The sequence below is a fragment of the Cervus canadensis genome, chromosome 20 (assembly GCF_019320065.1).
Source record: "Cervus canadensis isolate Bull #8, Minnesota chromosome 20, ASM1932006v1, whole genome shotgun sequence".
Lineage (NCBI taxonomy): Eukaryota > Metazoa > Chordata > Mammalia > Artiodactyla > Cervidae > Cervus > Cervus canadensis.
In genome coordinates, this window is record NC_057405.1 from 28,320,834 (window position 1) to 28,340,390 (window position 19,557).

The window sequence follows — 19,557 nt, forward strand, 5'->3', positions numbered from 1 at the left end:
TAGACTCTGTGGGAGAAGGCGAGGGTGGGATGTTCAGAGAGAACAGCATTGAAACAAGTATACTATCAAGGGTGAAACAGATCGCCAGTCCAGGTTGGATGCATGAGACGGGTGCTCAGGGCTGGTGCACTGGGAAGACCCAGAGGGATGGGATGGGGAACACATGGAAATCCATGGCTGATTCATGTCAATGTATGGCAAAAACCACTACAATATTGTAAAGTAATTAGCCTCCAACTAATAAAAATAAATGGAAGAAAAAAAGAGAGAGGGAAGAAAAAAACCTAGCTAGATGTGGAGATCTATCTATGCTTATCATGAAAATGAGGGAGTTTAGATTTTTTTTTTTAAAGGGGTTTAGCTATTTCATCACAGTGTAGTATGTAGGTAGGGACTGCTCCTTTGTACCTAACCAGTTGTTCACATAACTTACCTATGCATTCAAAATAGCATGATTGAATTATTTATGTCCTGGCAGAGGGGAAAAAGTACAATCTCCATATGCCAAACTGATATCCTACCTATTAAGTTTAACTTTGCCCTGGTTGGTTTTCATTGCTGTGTGTTATCTGGGTAACAGTTTCCATTCCTTTTTGTTATCTGGGCTAGACCCTCAAATAGGTAACATGGTATAATGGAACAGCTTTGTCATGGTCAGTTGGGCAAAGTTAGCGATTTCTCTATCAGTTTTTTCATCTTTACAGCAAACAGGTAAGTCTAGAGTAGTAGTCTTTATAGGCCGTTTTTGCTTGTGTACATATTTTTGAGTCATAAATTTACATAAAATAAAAATGCATAGAACTTAAGCATTCAGTTTGGTGAATTTTGAAATGTAATTCTACACATTTAATCATTCATAATTACCACCTACCTGTTGGTCCTGCAACTACTTGATGTCTTCTGTCACCTAAAAGAATTTTAAACGATTCTATTATTCTCTTATGTATTCTTAAGTTGACATTGAGCATTTTTCATCCTGAATTTAAAAGGTCACACAGGATGTAATAGTTGACATAGTGAAAGGAGTAACTTTTTAAGATAGAATAGTTAAATCAGTTTCCTCATATATGGATCTGGGCACATCCAAATTAATAATATACACTTGTTAATAGTCTATAATTGATTAAAGCCATATATTTTATACAAAGTTTGATGAATAGTTATTTGATGTAAAAGCAAAATTGTTGGAAGTGCATCTTTTAATTAGAGACAGACTATTTTTCTCAATTATTTTATATATCCCTGGATGAATATTATGTTACATGTTGAAACTGGATTCAGCATCTGTTCATGTTTTCCTTCTTATAGATGTAAGTGCTGAAGAACCTTGTTCACATAAATAGGTACATGAGTATGGAAAGAGTTTTATTACAGTAATAACACCAAATACCTTGAACTCCTTCTACATTATAGGCTTCAAAATCATATGATACTCTACTGTCAAAAAATCTTTTTTTAATGGTATCATAATTGTAAGAGGCCTAGATTGGGCCTTCCTTGAATTATTTTTGTACTGATAATTTAGAGTAAATTATCTTGTAAAAGATTGTCTTAACCAGAACTTAGAATCAATTCATTTTTCCAACATGTAACATTATCTTTCAGTTTGGTTTGGTGATTTTTACACCTTAGGGGCATGCACCATTTTAATATTTCAAATGAAAGATGGGTTTAGGATTCTTTTTTTTTTTTTTTAAGTATGAGAAGAACAGTTGTGGCAGGTGGTACTTTGACATAAGCATAATCAGAGCAGTTTTTGGAAGGGTTATATGTGTGAATTGAAGATCTAAATATTGATTACCTTAAGATTATTTATGCCTTGTATGCCTTAGAAAATCTTTATGTATCCCTTGAGGGATATACATAGTCTGATTGAAGGCTGCTGGACTAGATGGTTTGGAAAGTCTCTCCCAGCACTGTGCTGCTAAATCCCAAGGAACATTCAAGATTTTGTGGTAGCCATAGCGATGGTGATGAGAAATAGGAGATTAATTTTGAGATTATTGTTGTTTTTTTTTTTTCTGTGATGTTGACATAAAATGCCAAAGTCTTTTTTTTTTTTTCTTCTGTCTTTCTTCTGGATTTTAAGGTTTCTAAACAGTGTGGATATTGTCCAAAATGTGGGAAAGAAAAAGAAAATCAGACCAAATGCCAAAGTTGTGGTATTCATTTTCCTAAGGATTTGCAGAGAAATTGCAGACAAGCTGTAACTTTGAATGACTCTGCTGGATTATCATTAAGAACATCAATTCATCAGAATTCTGGAGGACAGAAGTCACAAAACACAATATTACCAGCCAAGAAGTTTTATGGCAACAGTGTCGAAGAGATTCCAATTGATCTTATTGTGAATTGTGATGAGAGGAGACAGAATTGTTTACATACTAATGGGAAAGTCATTTTATCTAGGGCAAAAGTAGCCAAAATCACAAACCTGAAAGAAAGGAAAACAAGCCTGTCAGACCTAAATGATCCAAGTAAGTATTTTACTCTCTTTAGTATTGCTTATATCAGTCTAATATTTTTCACATATATTTTTAATGTGAGTATGAGCATATTTCTGAAGTGTAGTTTTAAAAGGTTTTTTGTATCAGTTATATGACATGCTTTTTGGGTGGATTATTAAAACTGCCCGTGTAATTGAAAAATAATAACTGACTTTGTCCTTACCCTATCCATTTTAAGTAGTTAAAAAAAGAGCATAGATCATGGCCCTAGTCTTAGGTCAGTTGCCAGTTAGGACTGACTTTCTAACTTTGACCCAGTTACTTAATCTCTCTGAACTCTAAGTGGATATATTTCCTGCATGATAGTGTTCTTGAGGGAGTAAATTTAAAAATAAAATGAAGTGCCTAGTATAGCTCAATAAAGCATTTGACAAAAGAAAGGACTGTGAAAATTCATTCCCTTACTACTATTGTTCCTCCTCTAAATCCTTTTCCTGTCTTTAGTCACATGTACACATGTGTATGTATATGAAATGCAGTCCTTTTTGTAATAAATAGCATAAGATTGGAAACAGTCATAGACTGATTGAATAAACTTTAGGTAGCTATAAAGGGGGGAAAACTTAATATTGTATAGAATGATTTTTAAGCTATTTTATCAAATGAATAAAGCAAGGTACAGATCAGAGTTTATAGTATGCTACTCTTTATTTGTGATGGGTAGGAGAATTTATATACCTTGTTGGTGGCTTGAACTCACAGAATTATCTCAAATTAATTTAAATTAAAATAATATTGTGGCTGTACATCCTTAATGTTTAAACAAAACTCCAGAGAAATCCTAACTGGATTCAGTAATTTTATTAATAATAATATTGCTGTTTAGTACATATTGATAAAACAAGCCAGCAATTATATTACTGTCTCCAAAAACCTTGGAGAAAAGGAATACAAAAGCAAAACCAAAGAAGTAAAAATAACTAACTTCGTATTTGAATTGGAGATAATACTGGATCTTATTATATATCAATATTTTCTATTGAATAGAAAATATTTCTTAGCTTTACCCATAAAATATGCCTGGAAACAGTAAGCAAACTTTGTATAAAAACAACTTTAGTTCCTGTATCCCATATCTGTGTTTCTGAATACCATTTTCCACTAAAAATAATCAGAGCTCTTCAGAGAAATGGCTGACTCTGGATCTGGAACACAAATGTGTAAGATAAATCTCAATCATTGAGTTGTATCAGGAAGCGTGGAAACAGTCACAAACAACTATGGTCATGTCAGAAGCACATAGCTAAAATGAAAAGGCTCCTCTCAGTGACCAAGACTGAATCTGCTTGGGCCACAAAAAGAACCATGACTACTATGTATTGAAATATGTTAAATATATCATAATTAGTTCATAATGATAACCGCCTACTCTCTCACAGAGAGAAAAGCTCCACCTTATAAAAGGGATAAAATCAAGAAGTTTTTCAACCTCAAAAATATATCAAGTCCTATTTTAATTCAATGTGAGAAACCTTAACCTATACCAGTATAGTAGGTTATTTTCCAAAAGAGCTTGATTTGTAAAGGAATTTCTGTATGATAGCTGTCAAGCCAACACTGTGTTATGATGTTATGAGAATGTCTATATTGAATATGAATATTTTATGATACATTTTAGTGTTATACCAATGCAAGATTAAATATGTTAATGTCATTTGACTCTTTCCTAATGGTGAGGTTGTTATGTAAAATTTTAACGTAAGATATCAATAGAACTCTATCACTTATCAGGCAATTAGTGGATATTATTCTGAACCAGACTTCCATCTTGGAATGATGGCATGACTCAGCATGCTGAGATTTCCAGGATGAGGGGAACTGGAAGTTAGTAAGACTGAGTTGGTAAGTAACAAAAACGAAGTGAATCTATGTGGTTTTGAGGTACCTTAAGCAGTTTGCTATCTATAGCTTAACCTAGAATCATATCAACTATGAATTAAAACCATAAAGCATAAATTTGTTTCCCTTCCCTCCAGAAGAATTAAAAACCATATTTCTCAGTAACGTATATGGAAAAAATGTTTTCTGTTTTAAGATATTTATTACATGCTTGTTGGTCCTGCTTTGTGATAAAAGTTTATGTACTAACCAGTTTAGTTTGGTTTTTACAATCCTGTGAAGTAGTTACTAATGCAACCCTATTCTGTAAATGAGGCAATCTACGCTTGAGGCTTCTCATTGTTATGTACATATGGGCTGTTGGAGTTTAGATTTTTTTTTTTTTTTATGATTTTCCTGGTTTCAAAGTCTCTTTTGTTTATATACTTTATCGTTCTTAAATTTGTGTTCTTATTAAAATGATTTATTATTATGAAGCTTTTGCCCTGTCCTTGGTGGTCAAATAACAAATAAAATGTACAACGTCTCAAGTAGTGATAAATTCTGTGTAGAAAAATGAAGCAATTCTGGGAAATAGAGAGTGACAAGTGTCACAGTGAAGAAGCTTGCAGTTTTAGATCATAGAATTTTCGATAGGTAGGTGGAAAAGTTACTTGATAAAGAAACTTTTGAACACTGCCTGGAATGAGGTGAGAAAGAAGATAGCCTGATTTCTATGGGAACAAGTTTGGAATGTAAATGCAAAGACCTGTATTAGTCTGCTTAGGTTGCCATGACAGAATACCACAGACTGAGTGGGCTTAAATTTATTCTCTTGCAGTTCTGGATGCTGAAAGTCCAAGATTAAGTTGCCATCAGGATTAAGTTGCCATCTGGTGGAGGCCTCTCTTGCAGGCTTGCAGACAGCCACCTTCTTGCTCTGTCTTTGCATGCCCTTCCTTTTTGCTTGCACAGAGAAGGAGAGAGATCTCTGGCATCTCTTTTTCCTGTGACACCAGTCCTATCAGATGAAAGCTTCACCTTTAAGACCATGCAACCTTTATTATCTCTCTATAGGCCCTGTTTCCACAAAAAGCCACATTGGGGATTAGGGCTTCAGTATATGGATTTTAAAGGGACAGAATTTAGTTCATAGCAGACTCTGATGCAGAATCTTAGGTATATACTTATGTAGAATATATTCCATGTTTTGTAGAGAATTAAAGCAGTTATAAGAACAGCTCTTTAACTATTATTGTCTTTACATACTCTCTCCCTATTTGCTTTGTAATTACGGTGACATTGAGCACAACCCTCATTTACTTTAATAAAACAAGAACTATGTAGTATAGTTCTATCTGTTGCAGCATTGGGGCTTTAAAATAAGTTTTTGATAGAGCAGATACAGAAGTTTTAATGTTCCTGAGGCACAAAAAAAATGACTATAGATTGAACCTAGGCTAACTGTTGAATATGTGCTTCTGTGTGCTTCTTCATAAACAATATAAGCAGTTCATGAATTTTTCTAAAGCTTTTATACGTCAGGTACTATGTTAATAAATCTTTTGCATATTAAATCATTTGTTCCTAAGACTTTGTTGTCCCCTGTATCACAGAGGAGAAACTGAGGCAAATGACTAGTGAGTGGCAAGACCCTAACTTTCAAGTGTGTGTAAATGACTTGAAAACTAGGGTCTTGGGCCTTATAATCTGGCCTGTTATATTTTCTGTTAATAAAATATCATTTCTGAAAAACAACTTTAGCATTTGTTTTGAGACTGCATAGCAAAATTAAAAAGATGAATGGTATGATGCTGGGGGTGATCCCTCTCTGGGACTTGTTATATGACTCAAATAATAACTAAGCATTTATGTGTATGATATATGATAGGGGAAAACAGATTTGTTGCTACACGTTTTTACAGTCTTCAACACATGACTTTCTTTACCACATAGTATTTTGGATGCTGGGAATATAGCAGTAAACAAGGCAATATTCTTGTTCTTTATACTTTATTTTAGTGGGGAGAGACAAATGAGTGAGTGTACATCCACAGCAAAAGACAACAGAAATTTAAATCAGTTGATGTGAATAAACAAAGTATCTGTGTGCTTACTTTAGATTGGGTAGTTAATCAAAAAGTGGTATTTAAACCAATTATTTGATGACAAAAGTGCAAAAGTGTTAGGAGAATTACAGTCAGATAGAAACAAGCTGGTGTTGGTGAAACAGAAAGAGGAAAAAAATGAAGCAGTATGAGAAAGTAGCCTGGGTCCAAATTACATACATCTGTGAACCAGAGTAATGAGTTAGGATTTTGACTCAAGTGAAGTATGCTGGCTCTGCAGAATCTGATATAGAGAGGAGTTTGAAAAGATTCAATGATAAGTACATGGTATAAGAGCAAATTACCTTCATGTAATGTCTTACCCATGACCATTTACTCAACAAGATTTACTGCATATTAGGCATTGGTCCAATAATTGTGGCTCAGCTGGTAAAAAATTCACCTGCAATGCAGGAGACCTGGGTTCAGTCCCTGGGTTCGGAAGATCCCCTGGAGAAGGGAAAGACTACCCACTCCAGTATTCTTGCCTAGAGACTTCCATGAACTGAATAGTCCATGGGATCACAAAGAATCAGACACTACTGAGTGACTTACACTTTCAGGCACTGGTTCAGGTTCTCCCAAAGACTAGTAGTGATATTAGTGATTTCTTGTGTGAGATAAAAATTATTTGATCACATACAGTCTTACAGACTTTTAAAATGCATGCTATTTTATGAATAATTTGTTTGCAGATTCTCTTCATACTTAAGACTTTCTGGAACTCTGAAGTAGACCTAATGATAAACATGCAATTTTTGTTGTAACTTGTGTATGTTTCTGTGTGGGTGATTGTGATGAATTGTAGAACTAATTTTACATTTGTATGTTATTTTAAAAATGTTATTTCTAATTGCTCTACAAATTTAAATTTTCATCAGATAGAATGGATTGTATCTTCATTTTTATTAATCTCAGATCAGGAGGAGATCTAAAGCAGATTTTGTATATTTCCAACTTTTGTCATGTACTTAACATTTTTAACTGACAAGAATGAAATACCTGAAGTACTTAACACTTTCTTTATAGTCATTTTGTCCAGTGATGATGATGATGATGATGACAATGACAGGACTAACAGAAGAGAAAGCGTCTCTCCTCAACCTGCTGATTCAGCATGTTCTTCCCCAGCACCATCCACTGAAAAAGTAGAAGCAGCACTAAATGAAAACACTTGTAGAATAGAGCATGAACTAAGAAGCATTCCAGCAGATTCAGAATTAAATACAGTTACATTGCCAAGAAAAGCAAGAATGAAAGACCAGGTACTTTTCACATTTATTAACATTTATTCAGATTTCTCCTTTGATATGTAAATATTTGGGGGAGGATAATTTGGTGGTGTCAATAGGAAAAAATGAATTATTCATTAAGTAGAACTTAAAATGACACTGGGAAGATTATTGAAAGAACATTAAAGCATACATAAAAATATATTTTAATTAAAGGCTTAAAGTGTAAAAAATTGAACAAAAAGAAACATCATCAACCTTTAGTGAGCAAAATGTAAGTGTAAAACACATATATTTGTATAATCTAGTAGACAGTAAGAGGTCATTTTAACTTGGGTATATTTTATTAATAGCATAATATTGTTTTAGTATATTTTATGTTTTACTGTAAAGTTTTTAAAATATTCAGATGACAAAAGGAATTATGTCAATAATAGGTCTAGAAAGGAATATTTGTAATACAGGTAAACTATGCTGATGTCTATAATAAACCAAGAACTTTTAATTAAGAGTTAGAAAGAAAAAGAACATTTTAAAAAGATAGGAATAGACCAAAAGAAGAGAAATTCAGATAATAAATAAATAATAAATAAATAAATTCTTTATAGGAAAAGTACATGTCAAAGAAAATTAAATATAACCATATACTTAACAAACTTTCACAATTGATGCAAAATCAGTTAACATATATATTGGCAAAAATCCAAGGTAAAGGGTACTTTCCTTATATGCTGATGAAAAGTAAGTTGTGGCCTTTTGGAAAAAAGAGTAAAAGCATCTACTAAAATATTTTAAATGTATACTAAATGACCAAGTAATTCATTCCCTAGACTCAAAGGAATCTTTAACTTCTAGTGCTTTGATTATATATATAAATATAATTATTAGCAAACAATCATTTTAATGATTGTGATATAGAAATTACATAGGGACTTTGCTGGTGGTTCAGGGGTTAAAGTGTCTGCCTACAATGTGGGAGACCTGGGTTCGATCCCTGGGTTGGGAAGATCCCCTGGAGAAGGAAATGGCAACCCACTCCAGTATTCTTGCCTGGAGAATCCCATGGAGGGAGGAGCCTGGTAGGCTACAGTCCACGGGGTCGCAAAGAGTTGGACAGGACTGAGCGACTTCACTTTCACTTTCACAGAAATTACTGAAGAAACTATAGTATATATGTACCGTGGACTATTACACAGCCATTGTCAATGAAAATTGGAGCTGTATCAGTGGCATAGGATTTTCTACATGGCACTGTTTTGTGAGAATACCAAGACGCAGAAATCATATGCATATTTTCTTATTTTTGTATAAAGAACCTACAAAATAAATTTGTATGTTAAAAAGTTGTATGTACATATGTCAGGAATATGGAAAGTTGTAGATTAAAATATGGAAACATACATATTTGATTGTTAAGATGGGATCAGTAAGAAATGGAAAACCAAAAGTAACTATAATAATAGAAAAAATATAGGTTGATACTTTTAGTGTAATTTTAGGAAATGCCTTTCCAAACATTTCAGCACAAGCAAAAGTAATAAATGAAGAGATGAATATATTTGTTTCAATGGAAAGTACAATACAGTGAACCAAAGCACCATCCACAGAATTTAATAGGTAATGCAAATGGGAAAAAATAGTGAAATATGTGACAGAGTTATAAGTTGGTCCTTTACATAGTTTTGATTTCTTAAAAATCAAGAAATAGAAGCAACTATAGAAAAATGAGTAAAGGGTATAAATAAGAGTTTTTATGTAAGGTACAAAAAAATAAAATATATTTTTAAGTGTTAGATTGCTGGAAATTACCTAACTTACTATTTAGCTAAATAACATCTCGTTTGAAGAAATAATTCTAAAGCTAAAAAAAGTTTTTAAACCTCTCTGATAGATATCTGTTCATAACCTGGGAAAATATTCATTTTAATGAAGATCCTGTTTTATTTTTTTGATGATAAGGATTTTAACATCTTTACTTTTAATTACATTTAATTTTTTTTTTTTACATTTAATTTAAATATGTACTTACAAAGACACTTTTATATTATGATTAATTTGCATTTGGGAATGACTGAAATCTTATTTTAACAGATAAAGTCATTTAATACTTTTTAATATATAAAGAAGCATCATTTTATAATGTAAATAACCATTTTCCTAAATTACCAGTTTTCTAAAGAGCTGCTAATTTAATCCAAATATAGCAACTGCTACCACTCTTACTAGATAACTGTTATCCAGCATTTTACCATGCATGAAGCACAATGCTAAGCTGCTTATATACATTAGCTAATTTGAGTAAATATTATTACATTTTAGTTTAGGAAACCAAAATTTTTATTAAGTTTTACAAGATCAGATCATTGAAAGGTAGTAAAACAGTGTTTTGAACCCAGGCTGTCTGATTCCTAAAGTACCGTTTCTCACTGCTGGGCTGTTACTGGAGTTTCACCTAATAACTAGGTAAAGTAGCAAGATGAAACAGGAAGAGTTTAGTGTTACTGTTGTAAAATTAATAAATACTTACTCATCTAACACTGTTGAAGTAAAATCAATTTTATGTTTTGATAATTACATTTCTTCTGTTGGGTCTTCTTCGCTATGTCTACTTAGTTTGCAGTCTTGTTTTAATAACTTACTAAGTGAAAATTGTTTTCCTTTTTCAGTTTGGTAATTCTATTATCACCACACCTCTAAAACGTCGCAAAGTGATTTCTCAAGACACTTTAGTTGATCCTGTATCTTTAAGCTGCCAAAGCTCCTCTGATACCGTAGTTTTAAACTGTCGAAGTATACGAGTAGGAACACTCTTCCGACTATTAATAGAACCTGTAATTGTAAGTACACACTATACTCTTTACTACCAATTGTAAGATTCAGAATTTCGTGGCTAAGACTAATGTATTTTAAAATTTATAAGTTAAAATATTTAATAGAATATTACAATTATTTCAAGATTTAAAGTTGCTTTAGGAATATATAGACACTTGTAAATAGCTACTCACCATAAAAGTTAGTGGGTAAAAACTTTGTCATATGTATTCCAATAAAAATTTTTTTTTTAATTTTAACAATATTCAAAGTTGTGCATAATTATTATAGGGAAATGTTTATTTTCACTGAGTTGGAATTCACTCCAGTGTGTTACCGTTTTATTCTCATGCCAGCCCAATGCATGAAAACAGTATTTTGAGGAAATTTATGAGAGAAGAATTCAGAAGCTTTGGGGTCTGCAGAAAAATGTCTTGTGACATAGTGACTCCTAGAAATAGATTATTGGACTTCGGTGGCCGCCCAAGAGGCATTGTGCTTTTGAACTAGTTCAGTGTCCAGAGAACCCAAAGAACTTTCTTTAGTCCCTTTATCTTACCTATCATACCTGTCTCATTCTTATTCTCCTAGCACCAGTCCAATTCAAATGTATATTTTCTATTTAAGATTGTAACATAATCTCCTTAATCTTCTGTAGGCTAAGTCCCAAAAGCATGTCGTTTAGGGTCTCTGTAGCAAAATCTTCCCCAAAAATCTATGATTGTTACTAATTTATCTTATTTTTAGTTTTGTTTAGATTCTATCAAGATACAGCTAGAAGGTAAGCTGTTTTATGTCCTACTGCTCACTAAGCTTTGTTAACACTAAAACACTTTACTGGAATAAAAAACGTTATTTTTAGAATTCACTAAGATAATTAGTTATTATATGTATCGTAACAAAGGGCATTATACCTTAAAGAGTGGAATTTTCATACTATAACATCCCAGAAGCTATGTTTAAGTTTTTAAGTATTCTTCATTAGAATTCTCTTTCCATCTGGGAAAAAATATATTTAGATACTTCTTTAAGATCAAAGATTTTTCTTCATTTTCCCACTAGAGTTACCATGTACAGAATATAGTAAATATGTGGGGGCTTCCCTTATGGCTCAGATAGTAAAGAATCTGCCTGCAATGCAGGAGACCTAGGTTCGATCCCTGAGTCAAGAAGATCCCTTGGAGAAGGGAATGGAATGGGTACCCACTCCACTATTCTTGCCTGGAAAATCCTTGGACATGTTAGTGTGGCAGGCTACAGTCCATGACGTTTCAGAGTGGGACACAACTGAGCAACTAACACTCTCGCTTTCAGTTTTTCATAATAAATATGTACTTTAAAATCGTAATTCCTTAGTTTCCTCCTTCATGGTTTTGCCCTCTTAAGAATTGATCCCTTTTCCATTTCCATTTATTTTTCTCCAGAACCAGAAAATGATCCTGTAGGGATTACTTTAAATACCTCTGATCTAACAAAATGTGAATGGTGTAATGTCCGAAAATTACCAATAGTGTTTCTTCAGACTACACCGGCAGTTTATCAGAAGCTGAGCATGCAACTGCAGATGAACATGGAGGATAAAGTTTGGAATGACTGTAAAGGAGTAAATAAGTTAACAAGTAAGTTATGTAGAGCAAATGTACAATACATTGGTTAGCAGACTGTGAGTTGATATTGATAGATACCTTGGATATGTTTGTACTAGCTACAGTCTTGATAATGACATTATAAGATGTTACTTCCCTCATTTTATAGAAGAGGAAAAGTCCATAGAAAATGGAAGTTCTGAAGATTAAACCCAGGTTTTGCCATTTGGAAAGTTTTCAAAATGGGTTGAAACCCCAAAATATATATAGTCTTTATTTAACACTGTATATAATCTGAGGAAAATGAGGTTTTTTGTTTTGTTTTAATGTACTGATAGAAGTTGTAACTATAAATCAGCCATCAAATTGCAACCTTTAAAACTTAGCCTAAATAGGAAGTTTGAAAGTTCATTAACAGGTCTTCATTTTCTATAATAAATCAATGTGGTTCTCCAGTTTGTTTGTTTCCCTTTCCCCTAACATTTGTGGCATAGCGTGACTAGTTGTAAAATATTTCTCAGTAATTGCTCCTTCAGCTTAATGATAAGTAAGTGATAAATAACTATGAAAGCTGCAAAAGTTGGCACATTAGTGAATATTGGTTTTTACAGTTAAATCTGGAGTTACTGCCAATTTACATGGCAGTTTATATGTGTTTAACAGCAGTATTGACTGATGGTATGTTTAAAACTCAATATATTTGGATCCTATTAGGTGAAATAAATTAATTACATGTATGAATAGATTCATTCTAGAGCTGCTGCTAGGGTAATGTGTTCTGGTTCCTTTCTCAATTAACTTAGGTGACATTGTTAGGTGACAGTATTATTGGTCGTTATTTTGGTATTTATTATATATCCGCTGTATGCCAAACACTGTTTGAACATTTATACCAGGATTTCTGGTGATGTTCTTGGAAATAACTAGTTACTTTTTATTTTAGTATCTATTTATTTTTTTCTTTTAGACTTACAATTATATTGATTTCTTTTCAGATTTGGAAGAACAATACATAATTCTAATTTTTCAAAATGGCCTTGATCCTCAGGCAAATATGCTATTTGAAAATATTATTACTGACATTGGTATAAAGAATAATGTGTCAAATTTTTTTGTGAAAATTCCCTTTGATGAAGCCAATAGCAGACTTGTTGCCTGTACAAGAACCTATGAAGAGAGCATCAAAGGAAGTTGTGTGCAAAAAGAAAACAAAATTAAAAATGTAATTATTTTTTAATGTAATTTTAAATGGTAACTTTAAAGGGAAATGTGTTTTATTATCATATTGCTTGTTTGGAGTTAGCTCTTTTTATTTCCATTTCAGAATTATTTGCTTTTATATGTAATTTGTAAACTATATGGTGTCAAAACATTAATGGTGGTGGGTGATTTATGACACAAAGAGTATTTGCTGCAAGTCTCAGAAGTATTTTAGTTTCTTTCCACATTCTGTTCTTGTCTTTACTTTTTGTCTCCTTTTCTTTTTCTCTCGTCCCTTTTTCTCCCCCCTCCCCCGACCCCCCCAGCATACATATACATACAGTGCTACATTCAAAGTGACTGGTATTCTAGTTCTTAAATTTGCTAGTGATTCCTATTGGTGACATTGGTTTCAATACAAATAAAGGCATTTTGGTCCCTGATGTATTGTACTTTTATGTGTAATATGTGCATACATGGTTGAAAACTTGGAAAGGAAGAATATAAACCTTTTGATTCTGACTCACCAATTCTAGAATAACTGATTCTAGAATAATTGATTGTGTAGTAGGTAACTCTGAAGCCACCTGAATCAAAGGCCACAATACTACTATAGTGTACAATATAGGTTAATCAGTAAAAATACAACTTATGTACTTGAAATTTGTCTCCTACCACAGCAACTGGAGTTTGCTGACAGTTTGTTTACAATTTATTAGAAATACTTAAAAGTTGCAGCCTGCCTACAAATTTGGAAATAGGTCTATCCAAGGCATAATATTGGTGAAGTTGATCAAGACTTCACCAGAAAAGAACTATTCACACAGTTAGTGGGTTGAAGAAAAGAACAGAAGGAGGAAGGGGAACCATTCCCCTTCTTTTGCAGAATTGGCTACAGGAAATAATTCCAGAGGAAGAAAAGAGCAGCGGAGCCATAAGGCAGCTGTGATGGACTCAGATTTCAATGGAAGGCTCTTTCTTTAAGGACGCCTTGATTCTGGAGGACTGAAGCTCAATGGACTGTGTTCCCTGAGCCTCTGCTCCCATACCCCATGGATTTCCTAGGCACTGAACTTAGGTAGGCCTCCACTTGTAGGAGAAAAAACCACTATCTGTTCTTTGGATTTTACTAACATAATCTAATTTAATATGGATGGTAGAGATCTTAGACGTCTAAGATACCAGAAAACCAGTTACAAAAATCGGAAGTATCATTGTTCTAGAAGCTACAGATAAAGAGAAAGTGGACCCTAGCTTTGCCTGTTTCTTATTTTTAATCCTTTTTAATTGAAAATCATTCTTGCCTTTATCTTTCTGTTGAAATTTTTTCAAATTGATTTTATGAACTGGTAATTTAATTTTCCTTACCAGGTGGCCCTTGAATCTAAAATACAACTTAAAAACAAACAAGAATTCCAATTTTTTGATGATGAGGAAGAAACTGGAGAGAGCCATACCATCTTCATGGGTCCTGTAGAAAAGTGAGAGAATTCCTTTACATTTGCAACACTTAAATTTCTTCTCTGTGTTATTACATTTCAGTGTTATACAGACCTATTTTTGTTCTGTTTGCTTATTTTTTAAAATTTTGTTACAGATTGATAGTATATCCACCACCTCCAGCTAAGGGAGGCATCTCCGTTACTAATGAGGACCTGCATTGTCTAAGTGAAGGAGAATTTTTAAATGATGTTATTATAGACTTTTATTTGAAGTAAGTTAATTTTCTCCTAGCCTTTCAGCAAATTTTTAACACATCATAATGTATATGTTTGTTTTCTAGACTCAGAATTGTATTTTGAATTCCATCAATGCCACTTACTGTGTGACATTTGGAAAGTAATGTCTCTGTATGTGTTTCTTCATTTTAAAAATGAGAATAATAGGAATGCAAGGGGTTTCTGTATATTAATTTTATATCCTGTGACTTTACTGTATTCATTGACTAGCTTTGGTAATTTCTGATGGCTTCTCTAGGCTTTCTTATGTAGAGGATCATGTCATCTGCAGTGAGGGTTTTACTTCTCCTTTTCCAGTCTGGATTCCTTGTATTTCTTTTTTTTATCTAATTGCTGTGGCTAGGACTTCCAAAACTATGTTGAATGGTAGTGCTGGAGATGGTATGGAGGAAAGGGAACCCTCTTACACTGTTTGTGGGATTGCAAACTGGTACAGCCACTATGGAGAAGAAGGTGGAGATTCCTTAAAAAACTGGGACTAGAACTGCTATATGACCCAGCAGTCCCAGTGCTGGGCATATACCCTGAAGAAACCAGAATTGAAAGAGACACTGCGCTTTCATTCTCAGACCCAGTGTTCATTGCAGCACTATTTACAATAGCTAGGACACAGAAGCAACCTAGATGAATGCAATCAGCAGATGAATGGATAAAGAAATGCTTGTACATATACACCATGGAATATTACTCAGCTATAAGAAGGAATGCATTTGAGTCAGTTCTAATGAAGTGGATGAACCTAGAGTCTATTTATTATACAGAGTGAAGTCAGTCAGAAGGAGAAAAACAAATACCATATATTTAATGCATATGTATGGAATCTGATGAATCTATCTGCAGGGCAGAAAGAGACAAATACTGTATATTAATGCATATACATGGAATTTAGAAAGATGGCACCAATGGGTGATTCTACATGCAGGGCAGCAAAGGAGACACAGACATAAAGAACAGACATTTGAACTCAGTGGAAAAAGGAGAGGGTGGGATGATTTGAGAGAATAGCATTGAAACGTATACATTACTCTGTGTAAAACAGATGTCCAGTGTGAGTTTGATGCATGAAGGAGGGCACCCAAAGCTGGTGCTCTGTGACAATCTAGAGGGATAGGGTGGGGAGGAATGTGTGAGGGAGGTTCAGGATGTGGGGGAAACATGTATACCCATGGCAAATTCATGTTGATGTGTGGCAAAAACCAGCACAATATTGTCAAGTAATTATCCTCAAAATTAATGAATTTTTTAAATGGGAATAATATCTGAAAGAATCATGAGAATTAAGATGTACATTTCAAGTGCTAGAAAAAATATCACATGCAAAGTGATCATAAATAATAGCTTATTACATTGTTATTGTTAGTGTGTTTGGGGCTTCCTTGATGGCTCAGATGGTAAAGAATCTGCCTGAGTGCAGGAGACCCTGGTACGATCCCTGAGTCAGCAAGATCCCCTGAAGAAGGAAATAGCAACCCACTCCAGTATTCTTGCCTAGAAGATTCCATGGACTAAGGAGCCTGGTGGGCTACAGTCCATGGAGTCTCAATGAGTCAGAGATGACTGAATGACTGAATACACATACACACTGTGTTAGAAGTTCATGATTTTATAGGGAATACAAATAAGGAATTAAAGTATTGACAGAAGCATTAACATGGTACAAACATAGCAGAAAAAGAAAGCATCATTCTCTTTGGGGATTGAGAAATGAGGAATCAAGAAGCTTTCCTCGAAGGGCCTACGTCATGATCTGGAATACACATACATAGCATGTATGTGTAGTGTGTTTGTGTGTGTATAAACTGTATGTGTTTACTGCTTTCTGATGTAAGATGAGTGTGTCTGTGAAACAAAACAACGTTCAGTTTGTCTAGTGCTCTCCAATATATTTTGTTTATTCAAATGTATATTTTTTTAAAAAACTGGTTGTCAAAAGCCACTGTATTGATTTTTATAGCCCATGATTGCAGCCCACACTTTGGGAAAAGACAGCATTATTATTCACAATGAAAGATTTTGATCAGAAAAGTGACATATAATTGTTTCCTTAAGGTCATTTTGACAAGCAGGTTCATTATGAATGTCTAGATGAGAGATGATTGAAGGAAATTTAATTAAGGTGATAGAAGAAGCCTAGTTAAGGCATTTTAGTTGCAGTGAAGAAGAATGAAAGAAGAAATAATGAAATGTCTTAAGGGAGAGAGTTGTTTAGCAGAAGTCCTGGACTGATAGACTGCATATTAAGAAGATAAATAAATAGATGTCAAATAACTCCTAGTTTTCTTACTAGTAAGATGTCCAAATGATTTTGCCACTAACCGAACTTGATATGACAAAAGGGAGAGTGTCAATAAACAATTGTATATATGATTATAGAGGTCAGTTGAGTTCTGACCTAGAGACACATAGAGATAGAAGGCTTTACAGATAGTAGTTTAATTAGGAGAATGGATGAAATTACACAGTGAGGGGTATAGAATGAGAAAAAGAGCTATAAGAAGACAAACCCTGCAGAGTAGATTTTGAGAGAGAGACAACGAGTAAGGAGACAATAGATTCTGAAGGTATTTGAGAGGTAATTTTAAAATATAGATTTGCTGGCAAGAGAAACTGTCCTAGATTTTAAATGCCTACATTTGCATATGTAGATTCTTTTGAAACCTCATACATATTCAAGGACAAGTTCAAAGTTCTTTATAACCAAATTAAAGGATATTATTTCATAAAAATACCCAACAAAGCATATGAAAAGATCTTCAATATTATTAATCATCAGAGAAATGAACATCAAAACCACAGTGAGGTCTCCTCACACCCATTAAGTAGGATGGCTGCTTTATTAAAAAAAAAAAAAAATCCCCCAAAATAACTGTTATACAAGAGAATGTGAACAACAATGTACAAGCCCTCGTACACAGCCTCTGCGGAAGACAGTGTTGTGTTTCCTCAAGAAATTGAAAATAGAACTGCCATTTGATCTAGCAACCCTACTTGTGGATATACAAAAGAGTTGAAAGTAGAGCTATTTTAGAGATATTTGCATACCCGTGTTCATAGTAGCACTGTTCATAATAGCTAAGAAGCAGCACATATGTCCATTGATGGATGAGGTTATAAACAAAATGTGATATATATGTATAATGGACTATTATTCACCCTTACAAAGGAAGGAAACCCTTCGCATGCTACAACATGGATGAACCTGAACACATTATACAGTGTGAAATGAGACATTCACAAAAAGACAAACACTGTATGAATCCACTTACATGAGGATCTGAAGTAGTCAAATTCATAGAAAAGCAAAGAACTGATTACCGAGGGCTGCAGAGCAAGGGAAAAGGGAATTACTGTTTAATGGATACAGAGTTTTGCTTTTGCAAAATAAAGTTTTGGAGATCTCTTTCACACAGTATGAATATACTTAACATTATTGAATTGTATGCTTAAAAATGGTTAAGACTGTAAGCTGTTCTGCATTTTTTCCATAATTTTTCAAAAGATGTTATGTCTTAATAGTAGTGTATACTAGCTTAAGAAACCAAGCAACTGCAAAATCTTAAGCGATTGTGTAGAACAGTGCTGCTCTTACTGGATAAAGTATTCTATGAATGCCAGCTAGGTCAAGTTGTTTGACAGTACTATTCATATCATCTTTGTCCTTAGTGATTTTATACCTGCTTTTTCTGTCAATTCCTGAGAAAGTCATTAATCTCCAACTATAATTATTGACTTGTCTATTTCTCCTTAATGTATTGTGAAGCTCTTTTGTTAGGTACATGCATGTTAATGTCTTCTTGGAGAGTCAAGCCCCTTATCATTGCATAATGTTCCTTTTTATTCCTGATAATCTCCTTGTTTTTAATCCTACTTTGTTCAAAATTAATATAGCTACTCTAGCTTTTTTTTGGTTCATGTTTGCATGATGTATGTTTCTTCATCCTTTTACTTTTAACCTATTTAAGTCTTTATGTTTAAAAAATTCTTTCTGAAAGCATATAGATGGATCTAAAAAATAAGTTCCTATATTTTGTTTACATTTTAGTTTATTGCATTTCATACTAGTCTACACTTTTTACATTAGAGATTTTATAGTCATTTTTTACTCTTTTGAAATTCTTTATATATTTTCAGTAGGCCTCTTGACATCATATAGTTAAACTTTAAAGCAAATTTTATACAATGAACTTACATTGTCTACAAGTTCTGCCTTTTCTCATGCAAATCACTATTCCAAATAATCTAACAAAATGCATGATTTTTAAAAAGTCTGCATTTATATTTGTCTCATGATTTTTAGAAGCGAGTTAAAAAGAGGAAACTTTTTCAAATTTCACTATTAAAATAAGTAATTCAGTTGCCACCAGAGCTGCTCATCATTTTCCATTTCTAACTCTTCAAGTTAGAAGCAAACCTTTAAACAGTTTGCCATACTTATAAGAGGTAGAAGGGCATTGTATCTAGAGAATGTTAGTAAAATACAGAGGGAAAGATCCTTTTTAACTTCATCCTTTAATTAAATTTCATAATTATTAGATTGTCCACTTTATAAAATAACA

The 19,557-nt window shown here is 33.3% G+C and overlaps 1 protein-coding gene across 9 annotated transcripts in view; it reads left to right on the forward strand.

The window, feature by feature from the left end:
• The window catches only part of SENP6 (SUMO specific peptidase 6), a 133,059-nt gene that overhangs the window by 86,997 nt on the left and 26,505 nt on the right, over positions 1 to 19,557 (forward strand). For all 9 annotated transcript variants that reach the window (XM_043439585.1, XM_043439587.1, XM_043439588.1 and 6 more), the window contains 8 exons: positions 2,090 to 2,477; positions 7,463 to 7,698; positions 10,332 to 10,502; positions 11,224 to 11,257; positions 11,901 to 12,095; positions 13,058 to 13,284; positions 14,634 to 14,743; positions 14,860 to 14,976. In XM_043439585.1, coding sequence (XP_043295520.1) covers positions 2,090 to 2,477; positions 7,463 to 7,698; positions 10,332 to 10,502; positions 11,224 to 11,257; positions 11,901 to 12,095; positions 13,058 to 13,284; positions 14,634 to 14,743; positions 14,860 to 14,976 — 1,478 coding nt within the window. The remainder of the gene's footprint in view (positions 1 to 2,089; positions 2,478 to 7,462; positions 7,699 to 10,331; positions 10,503 to 11,223; positions 11,258 to 11,900; positions 12,096 to 13,057; positions 13,285 to 14,633; positions 14,744 to 14,859; positions 14,977 to 19,557) is intronic.